The 24,331-nt window shown below is 34.1% G+C and overlaps 3 protein-coding genes and 1 long non-coding RNA gene across 5 annotated transcripts; all 4 read right to left on the reverse strand.

The window, feature by feature from the left end:
* Nucleotides 1-124: 124 nt before the first annotated feature.
* On the reverse strand, nt 125-1,180 carry LOC145571744 (uncharacterized). The gene is made up of 2 exons (XR_014096619.1): nt 1,064-1,180; nt 125-985 (listed from the first exon to the last, which is right to left on the reverse strand). It is a non-coding gene; the product is annotated as an uncharacterized LOC145571744 (long non-coding RNA).
* A 4,180-nt stretch (nt 1,181-5,360) lies between these two features.
* LOC145571745 (putative calcium-binding protein At1g02270) lies at nt 5,361-8,515 on the reverse strand. Of its 2 annotated transcripts, none has more exons than XM_081630774.1 (10): nt 8,105-8,515; nt 7,912-8,007; nt 7,727-7,832; nt 6,816-7,036; nt 6,635-6,708; nt 6,416-6,530; nt 6,213-6,338; nt 6,028-6,129; nt 5,794-5,904; nt 5,361-5,717 (listed from the first exon to the last, which is right to left on the reverse strand). In XM_081630774.1, the coding sequence occupies exons 1-10, from the start codon at nt 8,264-8,266 to the stop codon at nt 5,496-5,498; spliced, it is 1,335 nt and encodes a 444-aa protein (XP_081486900.1). In that variant the 5' UTR covers nt 8,267-8,515; the 3' UTR covers nt 5,361-5,495. The 2 variants fall into 2 exon arrangements, with proteins under 2 accessions (XP_081486900.1, XP_081486901.1); XM_081630775.1 differs by having other exon boundaries at nt 5,361-5,705; nt 8,105-8,510.
* Nucleotides 8,516-9,736: 1,221 nt separating this feature from the next.
* On the reverse strand, nt 9,737-17,978 carry LOC145571748 (uncharacterized). Its single transcript, XM_081630777.1, has 3 exons — nt 17,758-17,978; nt 17,490-17,665; nt 9,737-10,201 (listed from the first exon to the last, which is right to left on the reverse strand). Exons 2-3 carry the CDS (start codon nt 17,646-17,648, stop codon nt 10,034-10,036), a joined length of 327 nt encoding a protein of 108 aa, XP_081486903.1. The 5' UTR covers nt 17,649-17,665; nt 17,758-17,978; the 3' UTR covers nt 9,737-10,033.
* Nucleotides 17,979-20,433: 2,455 nt separating this feature from the next.
* On the reverse strand, nt 20,434-23,127 carry LOC145571747 (NAC domain-containing protein 89-like). Its single transcript, XM_081630776.1, has 4 exons — nt 22,750-23,127; nt 21,827-22,080; nt 21,351-21,659; nt 20,434-20,968 (listed from the first exon to the last, which is right to left on the reverse strand). Exons 1-4 carry the CDS (start codon nt 22,949-22,951, stop codon nt 20,543-20,545), a joined length of 1,191 nt encoding a protein of 396 aa, XP_081486902.1. The 5' UTR covers nt 22,952-23,127; the 3' UTR covers nt 20,434-20,542.
* Between the last annotated feature and the right edge of the window lie 1,204 nt (nt 23,128-24,331).

Consider the following 24,331-nt stretch of genomic DNA (forward strand, 5'->3'; position numbering starts at 1 on the left):
CTAGTAATTTCCATTTATTATTAGGAGGTTGTGTTGATGTTATTTGGATGAACAAGAGATTTCAAAGAACCAAAATTGAATACGTAACTTAATCAATAAGATAATAAATTTGCAATAGTAATAGTAATAGTAATAGTAATAATAGTGGTTAAAATTAAAAATTAAAAATTAAAATTCCATTTGGTTGCAGAGAAGACGGGGAAATGATTAAGAGTGTAATCATGTTCGCAGCGGGCTAATGAGCGAAGCCCGCATAATTCCCGTCTTATGGGCAACCAAACAGGACATTTTAATCCTTACATACTAGCTTAACAGAGAGAGCTAATTAACTTACACCTAACTTACTTAATAACACAATTTAAAGCATGCATATCTCTCATGATTCTAGCTTAGCTACTTAATTAATTAAGGTTTCTAGCTAACTTCCACCAACAGCTAGCTGCCGCTTGTTTCTTTTTTCATATGTATTTATATCTTTATATTTATATATTAGAGAGAAAGGAAAGGGAGAGAATTTAAATTCCATACACCTTGGCTCCATAATTGAACCCCTGACAATATAATGATGATGATTAGTTGCGGATGTTGTTGTTATTGTTGTTGTTGCTGTTGTTGCTGTTGTCATCGTTGTTGTTGTTGTTGTTGCGAAGGAAGTCAAGGAGGACGGTGCTCTTGCACTTGGGGCAGCGAGGATCAGCCTCAGACAACATGACATACATAAGACACCTTGGACAACCAACCAAGACCATGGAAGTAGTTTCAGGGCTGCTGGCGTATTTGAGGCTTTCTTCAGACGAAACACATGATCTTGGTGGCGAATCATCTGATGATGATGTTGACATCCTGTGTCGTCTTATATCTGCTGCCGCTACTGTCCCTGCTAAACCAACCACCCTCGCCGGTGGCGGTGACAAATTCAGCTTCAAATCAAGGTCTTGATTGTTGTTACCCCTTCGATTCCTTCTGCTCATTTTTCTCACGCTACCTGAAATAATAATTCTCCTCCTTTTAATTTATAATTTTATATTTTAAATGAAAAAAATATAAACAGAGAGTAACTTACTGAATTGAGAGCACAGCTGCTTGGATATATAGCCAAAATGAATAAATAAAAAAGAAAGAGAAGAGAGGGGTTGGGAATAGTTGGTTCATGTGAAGCTCATTATATAGAGGGGTTGAATATAGTGTATAAAGAAAGAGAGAGAGAGAGAGATGAAAATTAAAAAAGAAAGGGAGGTGTCTTTAATTCTTAATTAAAGTATGGATAGGAATTAAATTGGAGTAAGAGAGAGAAATTTATTAAGGAGATGAACATCGAGATATCTATTAAACATTTAAACCCCAACAACATCAACAACAACGATGAGATCAAGGAAAATTAAAACTAACTAACCCCAACATATTTAAATAAATTCATTTAATACAACACTAGCCTTAATTATCATGACGAGTATCAATTTAATGCATTTCCAATTTTTATTTAATGCCTTTGAGTTGGGAACATATATACATTTTTTTTTTTTAAAACTAAGTCTTTGCTTATTATTCTAGCTAGCTGGAGAAACTAACTTTGCCAGTAATTGCATCTTGCTACCACCTTTTTAATTCAAAATTATATAGTCTTGCTAACACCTTTCTTCTGTTTTTCCATTTCCTTTCCTCTAATTTACCCTCATTCTAACGGCTATTCTATTTAGGTCTCCGGCCTCCACCTTTGTGTTTTAATGACAAATTAATCAAATATCAACTTTTAAAAAATTTATTTATACATAGCCGAAGTTATTAATGGTAGGTCAAAGATGTTCATTGGAGATCGTACAAATGCAAAGTGAGTCGAATTTTCAAAAACGGAGGGAATACATTGCTACAGCCCCTATAGGCTTAGAGGGGTATACACTTCGATCACCCGATTATAAGATGAATGCGGTGATTTCTGAGATAATTTAATAGTTTGACGAAGTGACCAAAAATATTTATGTAAGAGGCTGATCTCATACAATTTTATTGTCAAACTACAAAAAAAAAAAAAAAAATAAAAAAAAAAATAAATAAATAATAAAAAGAGTACTTCGTAATAAATAAATGAAAATTAACACATATGATATGGAAACCAAATGTGATTTTACTAACGCAATTCACAATTAACACAAGATACCTTTTTTGTTATTTGACTAATTTTTGTACTTAATTACCTTGTCATGGCTCGTATGCAATAGAATCTCAAGTGATAATGTTGAGTGCAACAAACATGCATGCTGAATTTGAGTTGTTTTCTTATTAGTGACACACTGCTATCAACGGTACCATTTAAACAAAAGTTGATGTCACTAGAGATTATTAAAATTGAACAAATATTTACTTGTACAATTTTTGACTTTTATGCTTGTCAAATTATTAGCTCAATGGTCAACATCTTCAGTGTTATAAATAAGCAAAAATTAATGGTTTGAAATCACATATTGAGGCGGATCACATATATACAAGCAAAATGAAATAGGTGGCATAAGTGATTTTACAAGTCATTAGGCTATGCCCATAAGGTTATAGTTATAAACTTGTAATTAAATGTGGTTATAATAGTAAAATTAGAGACAATAACTTTTCCAAATTATATTCAGTAGTCATGCATTATACTCCCTCACTTCTATTTTATGTATCACGAGTACATATTAAGTTTTGTGTATTATAGAATCTGTTAAGTTTTCTATATTTTCATATATAATATAAATTTTGGACAAAGGTAATCTCAAAATAAGATATTCTATAAAATTTGACTTATTTTGAATTAATAAAAAAACTTCACTTATTTGAAAAAGACTTATTAAAGGTTAACTTAATCTAGATAAATTTTCCTAATTTATATAAAAAATAAAGTATACGCCGTATTATTTAATTAAATAAAAATTATAATTCACTGAAGCATGATACCAGGACTTAAGAAATTACTGTAATAAAAAAAAAAAAAAATTAAAAAAAAAAAGAGAATGGTGGTCAATCTTGTGAATTTTGATTGGTTTGACCATGTTATGGTAAATGAAATCCGTCCCTCGAGAGTCCAAAGGGAGGGAAATGAGAAATGTACATAAAATACGGATGTTATGTACTCCGTATATGCAATTAAGTTGAAGTAATATAGATGCAATTAAATTCAACTAACTTTAATAAAGTTAGTATTGAAGAAGGATCTCCTCCGAAAAGGGTTTTAATGATGCACAACAGTAGTAATAAAACTAGCTAACGTCCTTGTATTAATTAAGACTATTAACTGCAGCCATTGGATCAAACTGACTCACCTCATCACCATCCATTAGATCAGACGTCCACTGACATCATCATCTGCCCATCCAACGGCCCCTATTTTAGTTTTGTAGCTAGTCCATTGATTCTTACAAATACTGTGAAAGCTACAATTTATTGCAAATTTTCAGGAAATTAAACCTAAAAATAACTCCGTATAATACAGTAAAGTGTTTATAAATTTCCCGTCAAAAAAAAAAAAAAAAGTGTTTATAAATTAATCCGAAGGCCCATATCATCCGATGGTTTATAGTAAATGACCTTTCCTTGGTCCAAGCCCATTTCTTGTCCCTTGCAAAAGCTCCCAATTATAACCGAATTAGACTAAGACCTTGTTCACTTTAACTTAATTTCAGTTTAGTTTAGTTCAATTTAGCTCCAATCAGCTCCTAATCTCCTTCTCTCATAAAATATTCATTTCAGCTCTATTCAGTTCAGTTTAATTCAGTTCAGCTCCAATCAGTTCACTTCACTAAATGTGAATGGGCTTTAAGTTAATACATAATTTATTTCACAAATATTGCAACAATGAGAGTGGGAATAATTCAAGTGGTTAGAGCTTTCCACCCGATTCTAAGAGATCCTCAGATTAATTTGACAATTCAACCAAAAGCTAAGCAGATAGTTGATCCTCATACTACCGCTTAATATTCATTTGAAAGTGGGGGGAGGTGGGTGAGATTTGAACCTGTGACCTCTGTGTCACATTTTGGTACCATGTCAATTTTTGAGGGAAATCTGTTTTCTTAAAGATATTTCATCATATTTCAAGTATATATATAAAGGTATTATCGTATTACTAATTACACTATATGAATAACTAATGTCACACCAATAATGCTAAGTGCACTCGACAACAATCAAACCCCAATGTGTTGCAACATTTTCCTTATTTGCACATTTTTTCTCTCTATCTTTTATTCATCTTTTTAAAATTCGCGTCTCATGTCCATGTTGCAATATTTGAAGAATGGAGGATGTACAGTCTTGTTTTATTTTGGAGCGGAGGGAAAATTCTTAAATTCCACTAGCTGGTACACCAACAGGCCCTCTAAATACTTAAGAGCGTTTCCTTTGATCATTTATTGGAGCTCTTAATTGAAGGGACCATGTAAGTGTTCGATTGCAACAATCAACGTAATCGAATAATTTTACTTACGAGTAGAATATTAAATTGATGGATGATTTATGATCCCTTTAATTAGCTTCGCAGCCTTAGCTTGGTTGAATTTCGATCTTCGAAATGAAAAAATAACATGACAGCCTATGATTCCAATAATCAAAGAACTAACAGTGTCCACGTTTGACTATTGAGGGTGATATCATTAATGTTGTCATTAATGTTAATCTCATTCCCAATAATATAATCTTGTGTTCATATGCAAATTATGACTTGTATCAGTGTATGCATAATGATTAGCAACTAGAGTAAGAGTAATTTATTAAACTGGGTGTATCTAATTATACTTACTTGGATAATTTAATTGCCTTGATTGATTGTAAGATCAAATTGCTAAAAGTCATCAGCCTACTATTGGTTGTCTTGGTTATCTACCCAACCTAACATACATTGTACTGATTGAGTACTGCATAGTAAATACATCAATATGCATCCAAACATTGTTTCCCAATTTGGTTTGGTGCCAACAGTACAAAAACAGACTATTTGAACAAGGTTACTTTCAAAAATCTTTCTATAAACTCTCTTTTTGGATTAATTATGTTTAACACAAAACATACTCTATTATCATCCTATAGAAGAAAAATAAAGTATAAATGACCACTCGAAGTATTCCTTCAAGAACACTTCCAAAAAAAAAAAAAAAAAAAAATTAAAAAAGGTCCACAAAATGGCTCAAAAACCTTTTCTCCATTTAGACCTAGACTTCATTATCTTGTATACATATAGTAGTATAGTACTCAACGTCTATATTATAACAGAAAAAGAGATGGTAGTTTTACTACTCTTAAGCGAATTTGACCTAGTAATGCAATTTCTGTTCAGAATGAATGACTCCAAAACATTACATTACTTAAGGTGTTCACTTTATCATCCACTTAACTTTAATCCAATTTCCGTTCAATTTATATTAGTACTAGTTTTAAAGAAACGAGCAAGAGCATTATGATTCTGGTCTTGAACTACAAACAGTTCATTTGAACTTTAAAAACAAAGAAAGTTCTTGTACAAGACACACCTACATGACTGCAAATTCGACAGTGAGATGTGCATGATCAGAAAGAAAGTAATTTTCAGGCCAAGTCCCTTCCTCCACTTCTTGAGGGAAAAGTGTGGCCTTATTGACCGTAAATCCAATAGCAGCTGCAGAATCCTTCGCATCTTCTACTTCATCCACACCACTACTGTCATCGTGCTGAAGAGCACATGTACACAGAGTCCATGCTCTCTGCAGAATGAGCTACCCAATCAACACTACAATCAATTGTAAAACCAAATCTATCAAACAGATTGAATGTTATTAGGATTAGACGTACCAAAATGTTTGGCACATGAACAATTCCATCTCCATCTTCATCTATACGCTTCCATATATCCCTGATATCTTCATCATTTAAGCCTCCATCAGGGTTCCCACTTATGCCCAACTAGAATCGATCAAATATAATTACCAAGTTATAATTACCAGAGTCTTGTATTTCAAGTACATAAGGCTTCAAGTTTTTTTTGGCTTGTAAGAAATTTTAGCACGACAATAGACCAGAGGCTACCTCAACAAGTGCTTGAGAAAAATCAGAGTATGTTATACAACTGCCCCTTAGTCTCAATGGTAACTGATCAACACCTCCAGTGATAACTTTATGCAGCAGATTCTGCAGATTAAACCATTAACAAAAGATCAATTATCAGCTTGATAGTAAGTAACGCACTAAAAAATACTTAACTTTAAAACTACCTTTATGTTTCCCAAAATTGCTTCCATGAAACTCTCTTTTAAGGGTTTCTGATATTTCTGGGGATTCTGCAGCCAAATAAAGTCCACTCCACAAATATTTCCTCTGTGGTTCCGGTGACTAACCCACTGCAAATTAAGTATACCATCAGTACTTCTCTACAAAATAATCAGGTATTATAAAGATGTCTAAGGCTGGTACAAACCTTCTGTGAATCATCAGTATCATCTTCATGATGGTGAGCAACATCATAGGTCGAGACAAAACCTTGTGATCGCAAAAACTTGTAGACGTGTCCTTTTTTACTTCCATTCCAATCCCTTTACAAATGTATATGAACACAACGGTCAGCATTAATATACAAGATGCGAGATGTCCTTTGGAAAGGTCATCGTGACATGCAACACATGCAATTAGGCCATACCCGCAGAGGATGACAGGTATATGGAGGGCATGTTTTCCCATGTATGATCTGATATATTGCAAAATCTTGTAAACCTATTTGGAACAAAAGAAATAGAAGCAGATCATAAACTTTGATATCTAGAATAAAAGCTGAATACTTCATACTATGAGTTATTTAAGGTAAATACAGAAAGCATCACCTGCTGTAACCGAAGAAAACAGTATCTTGAATTATGAGGAAATATCAAGTGAGTATTTACAATTATTGCTTCCTTCACTATATTTGTGGTATTCTTCTGCGTATTATCACAGCATAGCTCCACATGCAAAACTTGTGCTACACGATCAGCAATATCATTGAACAACAATTCTCTGTAATTTAACAACCGGAACTGGCTTTGATGGAGTGCTGTTAACAAACCTGCAGCAAGCTTTCTATTCAAGCCCAAAAATGTAGTAAATGCTTACAAATAGAATAGGACAGTTAGAGCATGAATTCTAAACCATAGTATTTATTATATTATAATTTGTCTGTGAAAGATTCAACCTTGCTAAACAACTAATCAGAAACCATGCATCACTAATGAGGAATTCTGATAGGTTCATACCATTTATCACATAAGCATATAAAAAACATACACCAGAAAATCCTGAAAAAGCTACAACAGCAATTGGCATGCTGCAGCTTATCCAACTTGGCCTTAATATTATGTTCCTGGCAGTTTCAGGCAAAAGAATTGGATAGAATGGCCGGGGCTGTTTTAAGAACAAGCTTGAGATTTTAGGCCCAATCATGAGTCTAGGACTCTCTAGGAGAAGTATTTCATTACGACTATGTTCTCCATCCACAACTTATTAAGACAAATAAGTTTCAGTAAGACAAATATAAACAGATTAAGTTTGAATAAGCTAAGATATACTGCCAAGTTGAAAACATGGGCTGAAATAAGTTCAGAATAGTCAAATATATAGGGAGAACACACCTTAACTCTCTACAAATTAAAAAATGTATGTCGATGTTGAAGAGGTTGAAAAAGGAAAATAATTTCATATGATGAATATCTAATTCTAATAATAAAAGGCGGAGAAAGAGATAGTATAACAGTAGTACCATCCCCTCGGCTGTTAGTTCGAGCAAGCTTGTAAGTCAGATAACCCTCATCATGAAGCCTGCTCTCATACATCCCAGCAAGTTCTTCATTATCCATCCAAAATTCCTGAAAGGGGAAAGGACTAGTATATATTATCATGTTTAATTAGTAATTCAAAAATCATCAAATCGACAAAAAAGAATACCTGCAAACAGATTACAGAGGATTTCAAGAGAAGCAACCTATCCAAAATTCTGCAGTTCCTAGAATGCCAAGACTCCCTAAACTGGCTTTCGCGTGCCTGAAGTGAGCAAATATAATCAAATAGCAGTAAATTAAAAATATTAACTACTGAGTATATATAAAAAGAGGTTGTGAGTTGTGACAGGAAGACGTACCCCTCCACCAAGGCGCTTATAAATAGGTGCAAGGATATTGAAGGTTGTACATGAAAATATTGTATTTGTATCCCAACTATCCGAATTCTTATTTCTATTTGGATTGTCATCGTCTACTACTAGTTCATTCAAGCCATTTACGACTACTACGGGCTCACCCATCCCACCACTACTACCACTACCAAATATCAATATCGATCAGATTAATTTGAATTTGCAGCTCAAATAATAGAGAGATTTAGAATCTATAGGGTCAGAAAGTACAAGTATTACAAATTGGAAATGGAAAAATAAAAGTGAGTGGTGAAAGTAGTAGCTTATAAATTAGGAGAGCAGAAGCTCAGAATCAGGCATTAACAGTTTTAACAGCAATTAAGTAAGTGGAAGTAAATTAGTTAAGTGAGGACTGAGGAGAGTAGTCTACAAAGATTGACATCAAAGTAAGGGGCCACCGTCCTCTAAAGTTACTTCTAAAAAAGCTAAGCCCCAGGATTCCAGAATTTTAATTTATTTTTTTTTTTAAAAAAAAATTTAATTTATTTTTTTAATTTCCAACTTTTCATGTTACATAAATCCTACTTTTGTTGATAGTGATTTGCCAACTTTACATAATTACATGGCTATGTAAAGTTGAGGCTTAATTTGGTTCATGTTAAAAATACAAAACTGTTAAAAGTTTAAAACTATGTGTTGATTTTGAGAATTAATTTTAGCACATTCTTCTTAATAGATATTGGCACACCTTCACGTGAGAAGAGCATAAAAAATTGTGCTATCACATAGGGTGTGCCAAAACAACTTATGATGTGCCAAAATCATTTCCCATTATTTTAGTCTCAATTTCTCTATGTTGACCAATAAATGCAACTCCAGCCCAACATTATAACCTTTTAAACGTTGGCCTATTAAGTTTGCCATGTTGTAATATTAATTTCCTATTAATTTATACAAATCTTTTTTTTGAGGGTTTTACCAGAAATTCCATATTAGAGACTATTAAACAAGCATAAGCATGGAACTCTAATGTAAGCCACAAAATATACAATAATTTATATACTAATTCATTCTTTTGAGCCGTTTTGGCCATTAAAATTAAAAAAAAAATGACCCTACCTTTATCTTTCCTCACTCCTGAGTCACACACTAACAGTCACTCACACTGGCGTATGCTAGTCAAGATGTTCTCTTCCAATCCATCTCTGGTCAGTAACAGCCCATTGTAGCAAAGGATATGAATATATTCCTTTTTCACATTTTAAATAATACGGAGTATTCCAAATCAAGGAGGATTGATTATATTCTCACCTAAATGAGCAATCAAAACTCAAAAGTTAAGAGCTCTGTTTTGCTGTGTGCGTAAAGAATCCAATTGTCCAAAAGAGACCAACGCATAATCAACGCTGGTCTTAGTAACTTAGTAATAATAATCAAATAATGCTAATCTCAAAAGTTTGGGCGGCCGGATGGAATCAATACTGATCACAAGATGCCAATCAGCTTTGGGAGCTTAGTGAGGAATGAAATATCGTCTACACAATATAAATAAAAAACACTAAACCAATACCAATTTCGATTTACACCAGACCAGAAAATAAATACCGACTTCAATTTACAGCAGACCAGAAAAATAAATACCAATTAATTTCAATGCCTCATCTTCATAATCAAAGCTTAATCTTTAAGAGTTTCATATCAATTAGACAAATATTAAGAACATAATGACATGCCTATATAAGATACAATGCTCTCTTCAATACAGTAGTTACTACTTGACTGTATGAAAAACATTTGACCACAAATATGGCGACATTGGCATAAGATAGCTATCTATACGGTATTAAACATATTACATTGACAAACATGGGGCATTAATGAAGGGAGCAAAAAAACTTACAAACCCTCCCATGACAATATCTAATGGAATATTGTTCAATCTTCCAAAAATTGCTGTCGTTCAAGCTCTATGATACTTTCAGTTAGATTGTTTATACTGCTGTTCACAGTTTCATTACTACTATGGCACTCTGATAACTGTTCTCGCAGACTTCGTACAAGCTCATTGAGTTTCTGAATGCTCTTCTCTTGAGATAAAATGATCTGTGATGCGTACAAATGAGAAGATAAGTTAAGTAGTTCAATTGAGACAAAGCTATCTACTGCATGCCATAAGATAGGAAATAGTACTAAGTTCAACAAATATATGCCTCACCAATATCACGAATGCCCCACAAATTTTCAAGCGAAAAGCCTGCATAGACTACCCAAAATAGCAACACTAGATTGTTTCCAAAAGCTGGTAAAGATGGTACCGTATATATAGAACTATTCCCCCCCTAAAAAGTTGACAAAAGTATTGGGACTACCAAAATGAGGCAGCAGTATATTAGCAGGGAAGTAGAATTATAAAACCAGGCCCAAACAATTATAAATCCAGTTTATAAAGGTAACCTTCATAATACTTCCTCAGTTCCACCATAGTTGCATGGATTTCATTTTTCGGAAATTTCACAATAGTTGCATCTGTTCCATAATTGAGAAGTTTGATATGTCAAAAAGACTTGCCAACATTCATGAACCTGCCTTAGTGCAAAGAAGCCAAACACAGGGAACCCTGATTGGCTTTTTGATAAAAACCCAAACAAAGCAGCAAAGATCAGTGAAAGCAAAAGCATGAAAGAGGTGTCTGATATTATCTTGGTTCTGTCACTTGCCTTCTTTCAGTGAGGTATGTCCTTGTGCCTTTCCATTGCAAAGAACATGTTCCCTTCCTAGCCAACAACCAACCTCCTATCTTAACTAATATATACAAGTAGTACATTCTATAAGGCTATTGCCATAAAGAGGGTATAAGACAACATATCTTGAGACTCAGCTAGGATACACGGATAGAGCAAGGGCCTTTTTTTTACATCCCTGCTGCTCAATCCAAATACCAAATTTCGCGTCTGATATTACCTTTCCAATCTTAATGGGATATTGGGTTGTGTCACTTTGTACTTCCATCATCCCTTGAGGACCTTATTACATCACAGGATCTAATAGCATATCCAATCTATCCTTATCAATCTTCTAATAATCTCTACCATCCACACTTCACATCATTTCCTTGGCCTAAAATCACTTTGCAAATGCAAACAGTTGTCCGACTCCTCACTCCTGTACCCAATTTCCAGGTAAAAACACATTTTTCAATTGCATTAAATGCTTGACCATGTATTTTACACAGAAGTCAATGTGTTCTTCCATTTAGTTCTCCTTCAACGTGAAGCAAGTCATCAAGAAATTCTGCAAGTTTTATCACTTTCTTCTCAAGCAAAGTGACAAGTGCACATGCTAAGATTGCAATGACATTCCTAGAGAGATTACATTGACTCAACATGGTATATAAGTCAACATATTGGTAGGTAAAGAGAAAATTTGCCAAAATTTTTCACTAAGACCAAATAATGGAATATGAAAGAGGACATCCTGACCCAATCTCATCCCAAGATTGTAATTGAGGAAATATAGAATGAAAACTGACAAGAAGGTGCAACAGACCAAATACAGGAGTCGCTTGCAAAACAAAAAAAAAAAGATGCAATTACAGAAACTGCAGGAGAATCAAGCAGAGGAGAGATGATGGTGAGATAAAGAGATCAGGCCACCAGAGATATAAAGGTAAAACAGAAGCATACAAAGTCAAAGCTCACAGTAACGCAGAAAAGGGAAAGTATAGTATGGCTACAACTGAGGCAAATAAAAACACTTGCGGAGATTAGACTAAAGTATATTTAATATTTGCATAAGAAATTGAACTGGACATAAATTTATTTATTTATTTTTTTTAAGGGAGGGGAGAGGGGGCACATATAGGCCAACTTTGTACAGGACGCAAAGATCTTGACCAAGAGAGATGTATCAAAGAAGAAAGAGAACAAACCAATGAAAGAAAGATGAGGCTGACATCAAGGAGAGAGAGCAACACAGATTCATAGTGTTATGGAGGTGCTTACACTTTGTTTGGGTAGCAAGATAAGGGAAAGGAGGGGAGGGGGAAGGTTGAGCTCCATCTTCTCTTCAAATCTCTCCAATTTTGGAGGAAAGGTGTTTACTATAAAGTTTATCCCTCCCCTCAATTCACCCCAACCGTTTTTCAAACAAGGGATCTTGTTCCCCTCCCTTTCTGTCCATCTCCTCTTATCCAGAAAATGTATTGAAGCAAAGGAGAATCCTAATGCACATATTTGAGTTACTTAATGAAGTCAAATCAATCAATCACAGGAGAGACAAGCAAGCTAGAAGAGGAGTTTTCAAGGACCTGCTTGAAAACTATTTCTTATGACCATCAGATCATTATAGTAGACAAACTTGGAAACCCTTCTTTCTGCTGTCAGACCTAAACCTGCTGACCTGCACCTTCCTTTTTTTTTCCTCCTTCCTCCCGTCTACCTTTAGTCTACTGTCACTTTATTTTCCTTATTTGATCAGTTTGATGATGCCATGATGGTTGATTACTTTATTTGTGTCCTACTTTGAATACACATTTTGGTGATAGTTTGTTACAATGTATTCAATTTGTGTCTTACTTTGTGAGTAGTGACTATCAGTTTTTTAAAGTTCTTTGTCCCCATTGATTTCTAAGTTATGCAGTTTATTACTTTATTGATATAATTATGGCCTCTCAGTCTCAACAATAAAGCAGCAACGTTGTTAGTAGCACAATAGTGGGTCGGTTAATGTGTCTTCAATGCAAAGTGGTGGTAATTCTACTACATTGTGGAGATTTGTGACATTTAGACAAACAAGTGGTTGTAAGAGGGACTGAAGGTATCAGTGTAGTTTTTGTAATTAAATTCAATCATCAATTAATTCGAGGATAATTTGAAATCACTTGATTTTTTTCTTTTTTTTTTAAAAAAAAAACCCAAGAAATTACAACTTCAAAGAAAGCAACTTGTGATGCTAAACTTGAAATGGAAAGAATAGAAGAGGTGTTTTAAAAAAAAAATAGATAAATGAGATAGGACTAAAGAAGTTTCTTGCCTAATGATTTTCAATTGGGCAAAAAATATTCCTCGTAAAAAAAAAAAAAAAAAAAAAAAAAAAAAAAAAACGTATTATACTACCTATTATTAATGCGTGTGGTACTAAAGCTAGGGACCAATTCGATTAAGAGATTTCGAGAATGTTTTAAACAAGGGGTAAGCCATTTAATCTTGCAAGAAATCCACATTATTTAAGGTCTTCCATTTAATTTAGTTGAGAGGCTGATTCAACCACTTAAATCAAGTTGGAAAAAATATGAGGGCCAGATGATGTGAATTTGTGACTAGTGAAGGGAGTGATCTAACAAGAAAGTCTGTCATTCATTTCATGGCTAGTTGATGAAAGAAGTCCTTTTTGAGGTGTGTTAGCTAATTGTTGTGCAAATAATAACTTACAAAGCAACAAATTTGTCAAATTGTAAAGGAGCATTGAGAGTTTGAGATTGAGTTTCCTAACTATTGGACACCTTGCCTTGAAGAACACTTGTCCTACAAAGACATGAATGGCAATGAGGAAAAATATGGAGTGTAGTTGGATCACTAAAATTTATACTCATGCTATACAAATTAAAATTCCATCATAAATCACATCTCCTGCGGCTTGGAGAGGTTCCCTCCTCTTAAATTGGTTTTTACATCCGATACTCATTTCACCTCCATCGTCATTATTCTTAAAATATTTAAACTAATCAAATGGCGCTTCCAAGCCATAGTAATAAGTGATGAATGGTCTTCTTATAGAGAAGAAGATATGGGGAAAGCAAACTTTGTGAAAGAGATGAATGTGCATGATTATTAATGGGAAAAAGTAAGTTACAATATATATGAGATGATTATATTTTGTGACATCAATAAGCCATAACTTGAATTGATGTATGAGATCATGAGATGTGGGATTCCATGATTGAAAAAGTGAAGCTTGCAATTTATGATAAGAAATCGTCCTACTTAGGACTTTAATTTGTTTTTATTTTTAGTTAATGTAAGATCACTAGATTTTATAAAATCATAAAATAAACATAATCTTGTATATATAAACACCCCCACCATACACGCCAAAAAGTTTATCTCCCTACTTCAAGGATGCCACATATTTCCTTCTTCCAAGCAGCACATCATCCTTCTTCCCGTCCCAATTTGTTTATTAAAAAAGACATTCTCCATAATCTCAAACACATAATCAAACTGAAATATCTCACCAATTAAGAGCTATAAAGGATATTATATTCATTTATCTACTGCCATCAGAGAAGGGAAGCTCCATTCATTCTCTATCTTTATCGACATCATATACATCTGGTCCAATTCACTATTTACTAGGGGAATTTGTCTCCAACATATTAATCTAGAAGAAATTTGAGGAGGAATAGGTAGAGATAGACATAGACTGATAGATAGAAAAAAGCAATTGCCCATAAAAGCTTCTTTGATGAGAATGAGAGAGAGAGACAGAGAGAGCGCTATTTGTAAAAGTTTATAGACATTGGTCATTTCAGACAAAAATCTCAATCTAATATAAAACACTAATAATGCACCATTTTAATAATGTATGGTTTTGGATGAACCCATTATTCAGATTTGCTCAAAACCATCAAATTTAGTGCACTATAATCTTGGATCAAACCTCTATCTATTAAACAGGGCCAATATATAGCTAAATATAACAAAAACAGAATACTAGGGATACTGTGATGGATCATACGGCCCAGCCCATAAACTGCCCTATGCAAGTCTACACCCGAAGACCCAAGGCCCACAAACCACAAGTCAATGAATGTTCCATAGTCAAGGAGGGTCAAGGTGCGGCAAACAGAGCACAAGGAGCAGCAGCAGCCAGAGACAAGGGAGTCAGCAGCCAGAGAGAAGGGAGTTGGAAGAAGCTTGAGTCAACACTAGCAACAAAGAGCTAATGACAAAACTAATTAAGAGGAAGTAAAGGAAAGAAGGCAGCCTTGGTCCTATAATGTTGAATTATGTTTTTCTAAATTAAGCTAAGTTCACATGTTAAGCCTTAAGGTCATAGTGACCATTTTAGCGTAAGTAGTGGTAGTGATTCTAATTAGAAATCATCCAGAAATTGAGTGAATTGTAATTGAGAGTTGTAGCCTCAAGCTACATGGTGAGACTAATGGCCTAAAGCCATTGTTATCTTCCTACTTTCCATTAATGAAATCAACAACAAGTTGCCTTCTTAGTAATTCGAATTAATACCATGCCTTACATTAGTAGTAGTCTATTACAAATCGCTCTCAGTAGTCTATTACAGATACCTATGACATGAAAATCAAAATTAGACAGATACTTTACCTCAAAGACGGTTTTTTTAAATATTAAGTGACAATTGTCCAAAGTAATAAGTACTTTCTCAGTTATATTCTGTGTTATTTCAGTGTTTGAAAAAGTGTGCCTATGGCGCTAGGGGGTAAGCGCTTAACTTGATCTAGGCGAGGCATTTGTTGTTAGGCGCAAAAAAAAAGGTTTAGTTGTTCATATAGCGCGCCTCACTTCAAAGAGGCGCACTGAGCCACAACAATACCCCTCTTGCTTTAGCGCGCCTTGAGCTTTTTTATACATTGGTTATTTTTGTTTTACAGAGTAATGAAATTTAAGAGAATATTGAAAAAGTGAATGAGTGTAAGACAAAGGAGGATAAAGTAAAAAGAAAAAGAAAGCTTAAAAAGGCGGGTGAATGCAGTATAAAGGTGAATAGTGTGCATGGGAATGCATAATTATTATGGGGTAAAAGGTAAAATGGTAAAGGGGGTATTTCTAAAATAAAATAAAGCAAAGTGAGTAGGATAAAAAAGAAAAATTAAGATGGAAAGTGAGTAGAATAAAAAAGAACATAGGGAGTATAAAACAAATTAGTTTTGTGGTAATAAGAAAAACCAACTCATACTTAATTGCAAATTCTTCAATTGCAAATGCAGTATAAGACCAGTTGTCATTCGACAATTAAGCAAGTCTAACACATAAGCTAATGTAAGTGGAAATGAAGGCGATTTAAAATATAAGCAACCAATCTATATTACGAGATAAAATTAAGAATGAGGTTGTTCATAGCGAGAATGATAACGAACAACACAAACACCATGTAGAGGAGATGCAAGGGGAAAAAAAAATCTTTAAAGTACATAAACTACATATGAGAACTAAGGTAAGAAAAACTCGATTGAGGTTAAAAGGCAGCATCTAGAACATATTACACACAATAAGAACAGGTGGAGCACTATGAAACAAGTAGTTGAATTCTGGAAGAGACCATAGACAATGATGGTGTGTTTGATTTTTTTACTAATAACCTCTCGATCACTTTACCTTACTTCACAAGTGCTTGTAACCATTGATGACAGCCTGAGTTCCTAATACTATGCAGTCTCACCTTAACAATAAATTATAAGAAATTTATATAAAAAGAGAAAGAAAAAAAAAAAAAAAACAGTTTATAACAGGTTCTGATATTGATCTCAATTTTTTATTAAATAGCCTTTGACAAACCATGTTGGTTTCTAGTTGGTGAAAAATTGCATCCTTATTGTTGGAAAACATTTTCCTTTACAAAACAAAGGGAGCCACATTTTCCACCCTCCTCCTTACCTCCTTTTTACTTTCATCTCATCCATCCTCACATTTCCACTCCTATATTTCATTTCTCTATAGCTTTTTTGTAAGGAGCCAAACAAAGGAAAACTAATTTGCAATTGTGGTTTTCCTTGAAAATATGTTTTCCATGAAAATTAATTTTTCATGGAAAATGTTTTACATCAAACCAAACAGGGTCTAAAAAAAAAGACCAAACCCCTTATGTATCCTCTATTTGGCCATTATCACCACCAAAACACTCAACCCAACACCTCCCATCAGGTCCCTACTACCTTGTAAGTTTTAACCCAACCAACCACCAGTCCACCACCACACCCATAGTAACCACCACTGACACCCAATACTAACCCAATAATCCCACCCCTCTCTTTTCCTGTCCTTAATCCATTACACTTGCACCCCCTCCTCCCCGCAGCAGTTCAATCACAACAATCCTGCCTACACTGTAGCTATCATTTTTCAATATAACAACCCCAGTGTTGAAACTCTTAAGTCACGGCACGATTTGGTACTTGGTAGTTGAATTGATTCACTAGCAAAATTTCGTTAAGCTTGTACAATTGCAGTTCATTCCATAATGGATTTTCTTTTTAAGTCTCTAATTGGTCAACATTGTTAGTAAGAGTTGCAACTCATAGAATTAGCTAATTGACCGGACATTTAAAAGAAAACAAAGCAATGAAAGAATGAAGTTGAAGGCGTAATAAACACAGAAATAACGATGGGAGCAGATAATAAAGGAAAGAAAGCAGTACCTTCTCTTTAACAGCTTCTTCTCGCTTGGAAATGCGGTGCTGTTTCAGAGATAAAGTATGGTTGGACTCAACATCGCTAACAAGCTGTTGCCTCCATTCGAACTGAGAAGTAATTATAAGTATCAGCAACAAGAATACCAGCAACATTGGCCTCGACATCCTTTAATCTTCAACACCTATTTCAAACAGCACAACCCTAAATTAATTCAAAAACCCTAATCCTAATATTATTCCAGAACCCTAATAATTCCAACAGACATAAATTTACCAAGAGAAGAGAAGAGGCAGGAATAAATACGAATTGGAGGTGGAAATGCCTAGCATCTAATCGTCTGATTCAAGATCAATTTTGATTCACTAAAATTGGAGCTGCTGATCGATCGATCCTTCCTTTCTTTCTCTTCTGATGGAAAATGTGTATTGTTTTTGGGGCTAATTCTATTTTACTTTCGGAGTTCTGATAAGGCCAATTTTGCTCTGCTTGTGTTTATTTCTCCTTTTGTATACCCTATATAAAGGGCAATTACAAACGAAACAAGGCCAAAGTAGTGTGCTGCTGTATGGGAAAGGAAGTAGAAAGTCCTACATCCAACCAAACAATTTTTGAAAATTATTGGGGATTACAATTTTATAGAAATTGAGATTTTATGGGAATTTCTACTTCTTACATTCAACAAAACGACGCCTTTATGTTAATGAATATACAAGATGGCTAATACGCGCGATGAGGTTAATGTACTGGAGCTTTTTCGTTGAGAAATTTATAAAAATGGACCTTTTAAGTGGTCGACTTTTTATAAAAGAACATTTTAAATTGTATTTTTTTTAGGGATGACTTTTGAGTGGCTACAATATAATTGTAGTCATTATATTAGATAAAATCCCAGTCATTAATTTTTTTTGACTTAATATAAACTGTTGATTTAGATAATTATTCAGTTTTTTTTTAAAAAAATATATATATAGGATAATTGACCAAAAAAAAACACGTTCTTTGATTCGGTTTCTCCTTCAATATTTTGATCCATGATCCTCTCTTTTTTGGAATTCTTCTCTATTCATTTAGATTTTAAAGGATTATAACAAATTAAAATACAATTGGGATAATTGTTGATCCAAATTTTTCAAAAAAAAAATCATAAGAACATGAGTATGTCATTGAAGATCTGATCGAAATTAACGGTTTTCATGTTCATGCATATTTTACTTTAAGCTTTGCCCAACAAATGAATTGAGGAGGTCAGGAGGGGAAGGATTAATGGAACATTCAATAGATCAAGAAACTTGGACATTGATATGAGAAACAATTGGAGATTAAATATAAACATGTTTCATGTTTGATTACAGAGGAGAAGCAAAATAAAGTATTGAAGGAGAAACTGACATAACTTTTTTTGTTTTTTTTAACCAAATAAATTTTAAAAAAACTAAAAAGGCATTTTTGATTCTCAATCAACGGTTTGTATTAGTTAAAGTAGATGAAGGGTTGAGATTTAGTCTAATATAATGGCCACAATTTTATTGTAGCCATTTGAAAACTGACCTTTTTTTAGGGATACTTGAGTGAGTTTTCTGGGTGGTCAACGCCAGAGATTCGGTGTTGACTTTCACGTGAGTTTAAAGTGTGTGTGTATATATATATATTTATCCCCCAAATTTCCCTCCTATTCGAACTACCCCTTTCATTTTCCCCCTTTCTCTTTCTTTCTCTACCCCAAAATTTCGGGAAATTTTTTTTTTCTTCTCACGTGAGTAACACGTGAAAGTCAACACCGAAACTCCGACGTTGACGACCAAGAAAACTCACCCAAATACCCCTAAAAACATAATACAACTTAAAAGGTACTTTTACAGCTTTTCACTTAAAAGGTCCTTGTACAAAAAGTCGACCAATTAAAAGGTCCTTTTTCATAAATTTCTCTTTTTCATTTATTGGAAACATAATGAGGAAAATATGTTAAAAAAAATTCACATTATTTTTAGGAGTTATATAAATAAAGATATTTAACATTAACGAGGGCAAAAAAGTAAATAAACATTTTAAAGGGTATAATTGTCTATTTGTCCAAGTACTGTTCATAAAAGATAATCATTTAATTACACAATGAAAAATTTAGAGACATTTAACCTCAGCTCATATTAAATAGGGGCATATAGGCAAACAAACATTAGATTTCACCACCTCTTAACAATTATCGTTAAGGAAACTTTTTTTTTTTTTTTTTATAAGTTACTTTAATTTCATGCCAAAAATTTGCTCTATTAAGGTTCAGGGGTCAATTTAGTTTTTTTAAGGGTTGTCAAAAAATTGTTGAAAATGTGCTGTTTTGTATGCATCACACAAACCAAAAGTTGTTGTGGTTTGTGTTATTATAAACTACTAGGCATAGATTTGTTATGTGACTTATGTCTATCATCCATAATTTAGAATATGCAAGCCAATAAGCAATCAACACATAGAAATTAAAGTGATATGTTAGATTCCTCATATAGTCATATTTATTATTAATAAGTCCCTAAAATTTGAATTCCGAAAAATGCAGCAAATTTTTTGATGCAACTAAAAAAAATGCATCTAATTTGAATGACTTGCATTAGAATATATTTGAATATCAAGTCCATCGTTTGCTACTAATAATCCAGGACCATGAGTACAATATAGTCCAGCTCCACAATTATTTTGTTTCTTTTCTTTTGTTATTAAGTTATTCCGTACGCATTTGTATTTAACCTAACTTCTTCCTTCCACAACAATCTTGCAAGGGCATAAGATGTAGTAACTTGGGCATTATTTTACCAACATTTTAAGTACTATCAAACAAGAATAGAATATAATAATGGTAATAAAGTTGGCCTACTTGAGTTTTTCTCAACCATTGTCATGCACACTTTTCATTATCATGTGAAACAATAATTTATACAATGTAACACTTCGCTAACGACATGATGAATCCTAGCGAAAACATTAGATAAGTAGGCGCTATATCCTCAACTATAGAAGTGAGAATATTGAATCATATTTAGCTACAATTTCCCCAATTTTGTCAGTAAAACTATGCAGGACCAGTGGCATAACCCATCATCAAAATGAGCAATGCCATAGTAATGACTAGTACATATAAACGAGAACAATTTTTGGATATTCTCATCCATCCCTCAGGAACCTTCTTGAAAAATCGTCTGGACTTGGAGTTAACTATATTTTCACCTGAACCTTCCTCCAACTCTTCTTTACGAGGGCTAAGTCTCCTTAGTTTTCGTAGCCTTATTCTTCTGTTTGCCATTCCTTGAGCAGGGCTTACTCGTTGAACAACATGGTTATGTGAAGGATTATTAAATATGCGTGGCACAACAGGCACAGTTCCATTATTGGCTACCATAGGTTGAGCACCAAATGTTGAAGGGTGAAGACATTCGTCCAATTGAATGATACTATCGTTCAATATCTCAGCAAATAAGTCATCTTCGTTTCCAACATGCTGCTCTTCATTCAACACACATGCTTCAGAAAGCTTGATCATATTGAAAAATGAGAAAAAAAGAAAATTTGTCATACTTGTAGTATTCATTTTAATCTTCAGGAACTAACCATAACAGTAGTACCACATAAATCATTCTTCCAATATTAAAGTCTGATTACTGCTGTCTTTCCAATGTACTCCAAAATGTCTAAGTTGACTATCCAAACAAAAATCTAGTTATGGATATTTATTGGTTTTCTACAAAGCTGAACTTGTTCCTACAGGATCGGAGGAGGTCTAGACTGACAAATGAAAATGAGCCCTGACAAAATGATGCAATTAATCTAATTAATATGACCTGAAATACTAGAATGTACATAAATGAAGTGCATACACTCACATTAATACTTGTAGATTCTGGCTGGAATATATCATCTTTGTTCTTCCAATTTGACTGAGATGCAGAATCCATCTGCTCTACAGAATGAGAATCATGACTGCTGCTGGACTTCTTGAAAGAACATTCAGCTGTCTGCTTGTCCCTGCCCGGTGTATTATTATCAATTAGCCCCATACCACAGTTTGAGTAAGTCCCACTACTAGCCATCAACATAGATGGATTAGAGGATTGATTCATCTCTCCATCTGGAACATTATTCACGCCATGATAGTCACATTTCCTCCTAAGGCGGCACACAACCAGTGCATCCTATACACCAAACGGAGTATATACATCATATATAAATAAATGCACATCTTCTACTGCAGTATGGTAGGAGTTCTGCTTTAATAGTTGAACTTGAATGAAATAAAGCTAATATTTCATCTAACTGCAACATATATACAGTTGTATAATATAATACAAGTGGTAATTACCTGAGCCTTTCCAGACATACAGTACTCGTGCATTATCCACTCAGTTCTCTCTCCTTTAGGTGCACGGCCAATGTGGAATACCAAAGTCCGTTTAGTACCAATGACATTGGAACCAGATTTGACAGCACGCTCTTTCCCAGTAGCTTTCCAGTAGCCAATCTCGGTTGCCCTCTTACTTTGTGAACCATTTGGATACTTTTTACCACGAGGTGAGAAGAAAAACCACTCCTGATCAGACTTGATAATAGCCTTGGCTGTTAAGTAATGCAACACAGCAATACTCACTCTGATCAATCAAGTCTCCCAAACAAGTACAAGAGTATGTAATATAAATTTCAATTAAACACATGCGGCTATTTATTCAAGTGATTGACAATCAGCCAAATAATGGACGAAGTACTAATTGATATACAGATAACATTATTAACATAGTATTGTCGCCAATTCAAAAAGCTGAGCAACATTATATATATTTCCTCCGTTTGTTTTTAGTTTTACAAAGAATAAACTCAAAGCTAGCTATGTCCAAGTGGTATAATTAAAGTTAAGTATCTAGTGTTGAGCTGTACACGAGTATAAGAATGGAACTAGAGTAGTGAAAGTATCAAGTAACAGGTAGGTTTCTGAATTCTAATGTATACAATTAATAACACCCACAAATGGAGTAACTAATATGGGAAGACAGATATTGATTACTTAATATATAGGGGAGATAATAGATATTCGTTACTTGGTTAGTTGTAAATGAAAGAAAGAAAGTCATGCCTTGCCCCTCTCCTCTGTTCTGCTCAATCCCTCATTTGAGGACAAGACAAGATATGAAAGAACGAAGCTGTAAACATACATACATACATACATACATACATACATACAAGTATATATAGTAATAAAAAAAAAAAAAAAAAAAAATGAAGAAAACATACAAGGGAGGTCCCAAGGCTCGAATTTGCAGATGTCGACCTCAGGGATGACTTCAACGCATTTGTGAAAGCCATCCAACTTCTTGGTCAAATAATACAAGATGAGTTCTTCATCTGTAGGACTGAATCTGAAGCCTGGAAACATTGACGAAGCTGCGATTGACCTCTCTGCCTCCTTTGATATAGATAATGATGCACCATCCATCACAATATATATATATTTTCTTTGGTTTCAAAAACAATTTATATTAATCTGTTATTCGTTATTGAAATATACCAATTCAATTTTAAGGTAAGGACTAAGGAGTTAGGAGTAGCTTTCTTTCTATTTGAACTTGTACTACTCAATCCATTCCTCCATATCATTATCTATTAAGGATTATTTAATGCTTGTATAATGGGTAGCCTGTTGCATTGTGCAGCTTGCTTGCCGTTTCAACTTTTAAGATCACCGCCTTACATACCTAATACCTTACCTTGGCTTCATGTTATGCTATATATATATATATATATATGTTATTTTTTATTATTTTTTTAAATGCAAAGCTTAGCTCCTAGGAAAGGACAAGACTAAGAGAGGAAAAAGGAATAAGGGATTGATTGATTCTCAAACAAAATACTATTAAATAATTAATATAATCAGCTCAGATCACCCATATCCGATCCTTAATGAGCTCATGGATCGATCATCTAAACTTTTACTTCTGAGTTTGATGATCGAAAACGCAATCAGTAAATTGTGTGAGTCTCAACTCACAGTCTCACAGTTAGCTAGTATTGTGTTAAAGTACACTTGTGTTATACTACTAAGCAATAAAATAGAAATTACTTATCTCTTGATGCGTGAATTAAAGTGACAATAGCCGCGTCGTGGAGAACCACTGACCTAAAAGACGATTCCGCGCTACCTCCCGGTGCAGTAGATTAGAAGCGGTCGCCCTCCATGATAAGCACGGCGCCGGAGTTTATGTGCACTCACAAACCCGACTGGAACTCAGAATACTTGCCCAGAAAACAGAACAGAAAGAACTCGTGTTTAGATAATTTTAGAGAAGAGAGAAGACTGATTGTGTTGTTGTATATTTGACTGGGAAAAGCAACAAGTATATATAGGTAGTAGAAGGGAGACAAGAAGCATAAAACGAAGAAAGAATCTGGCTAAGAAAACGACCAGATTCATTAAGCCAGTCAACAACAGAAGCAATAGACAAGGAATTGAATCAGTCAGCTACAATCAAGGGATTAATGACTCCAACAGTCAGAAAAGAATAATCCCAACAGACAAAAAGGAATATTCTGTTTAACAAAGAAAAGGAAATAAAATTTCTCCAAAAAGATAACAAGGATCCACGCCCGCGCATTCCCCAAGACCCGAGGCCCGAGCCCGACCCGGCTCAGCTCGGCGCGCGCGCGCATGTGTGTGGAGTAACACTTACCTCCCACTCACTCAACTAAGTAGTGCTAAGACACTACAATATAAAAACAAGGAAAAACCTTTTCCCCTAACCAATGTGGGATTTTTCCCTTTCATTTGTTTTTTTTTTCCCTCTCTCTTGTTTTTCCCTAACTCTCTTATTTTATATCA

This window comes from Chenopodium album, chromosome 12 (genome assembly GCF_948465745.1).
Source record: "Chenopodium album chromosome 12, dcCheAlbu1.1, whole genome shotgun sequence".
Lineage (NCBI taxonomy): Eukaryota > Viridiplantae > Streptophyta > Magnoliopsida > Caryophyllales > Amaranthaceae > Chenopodium > Chenopodium album.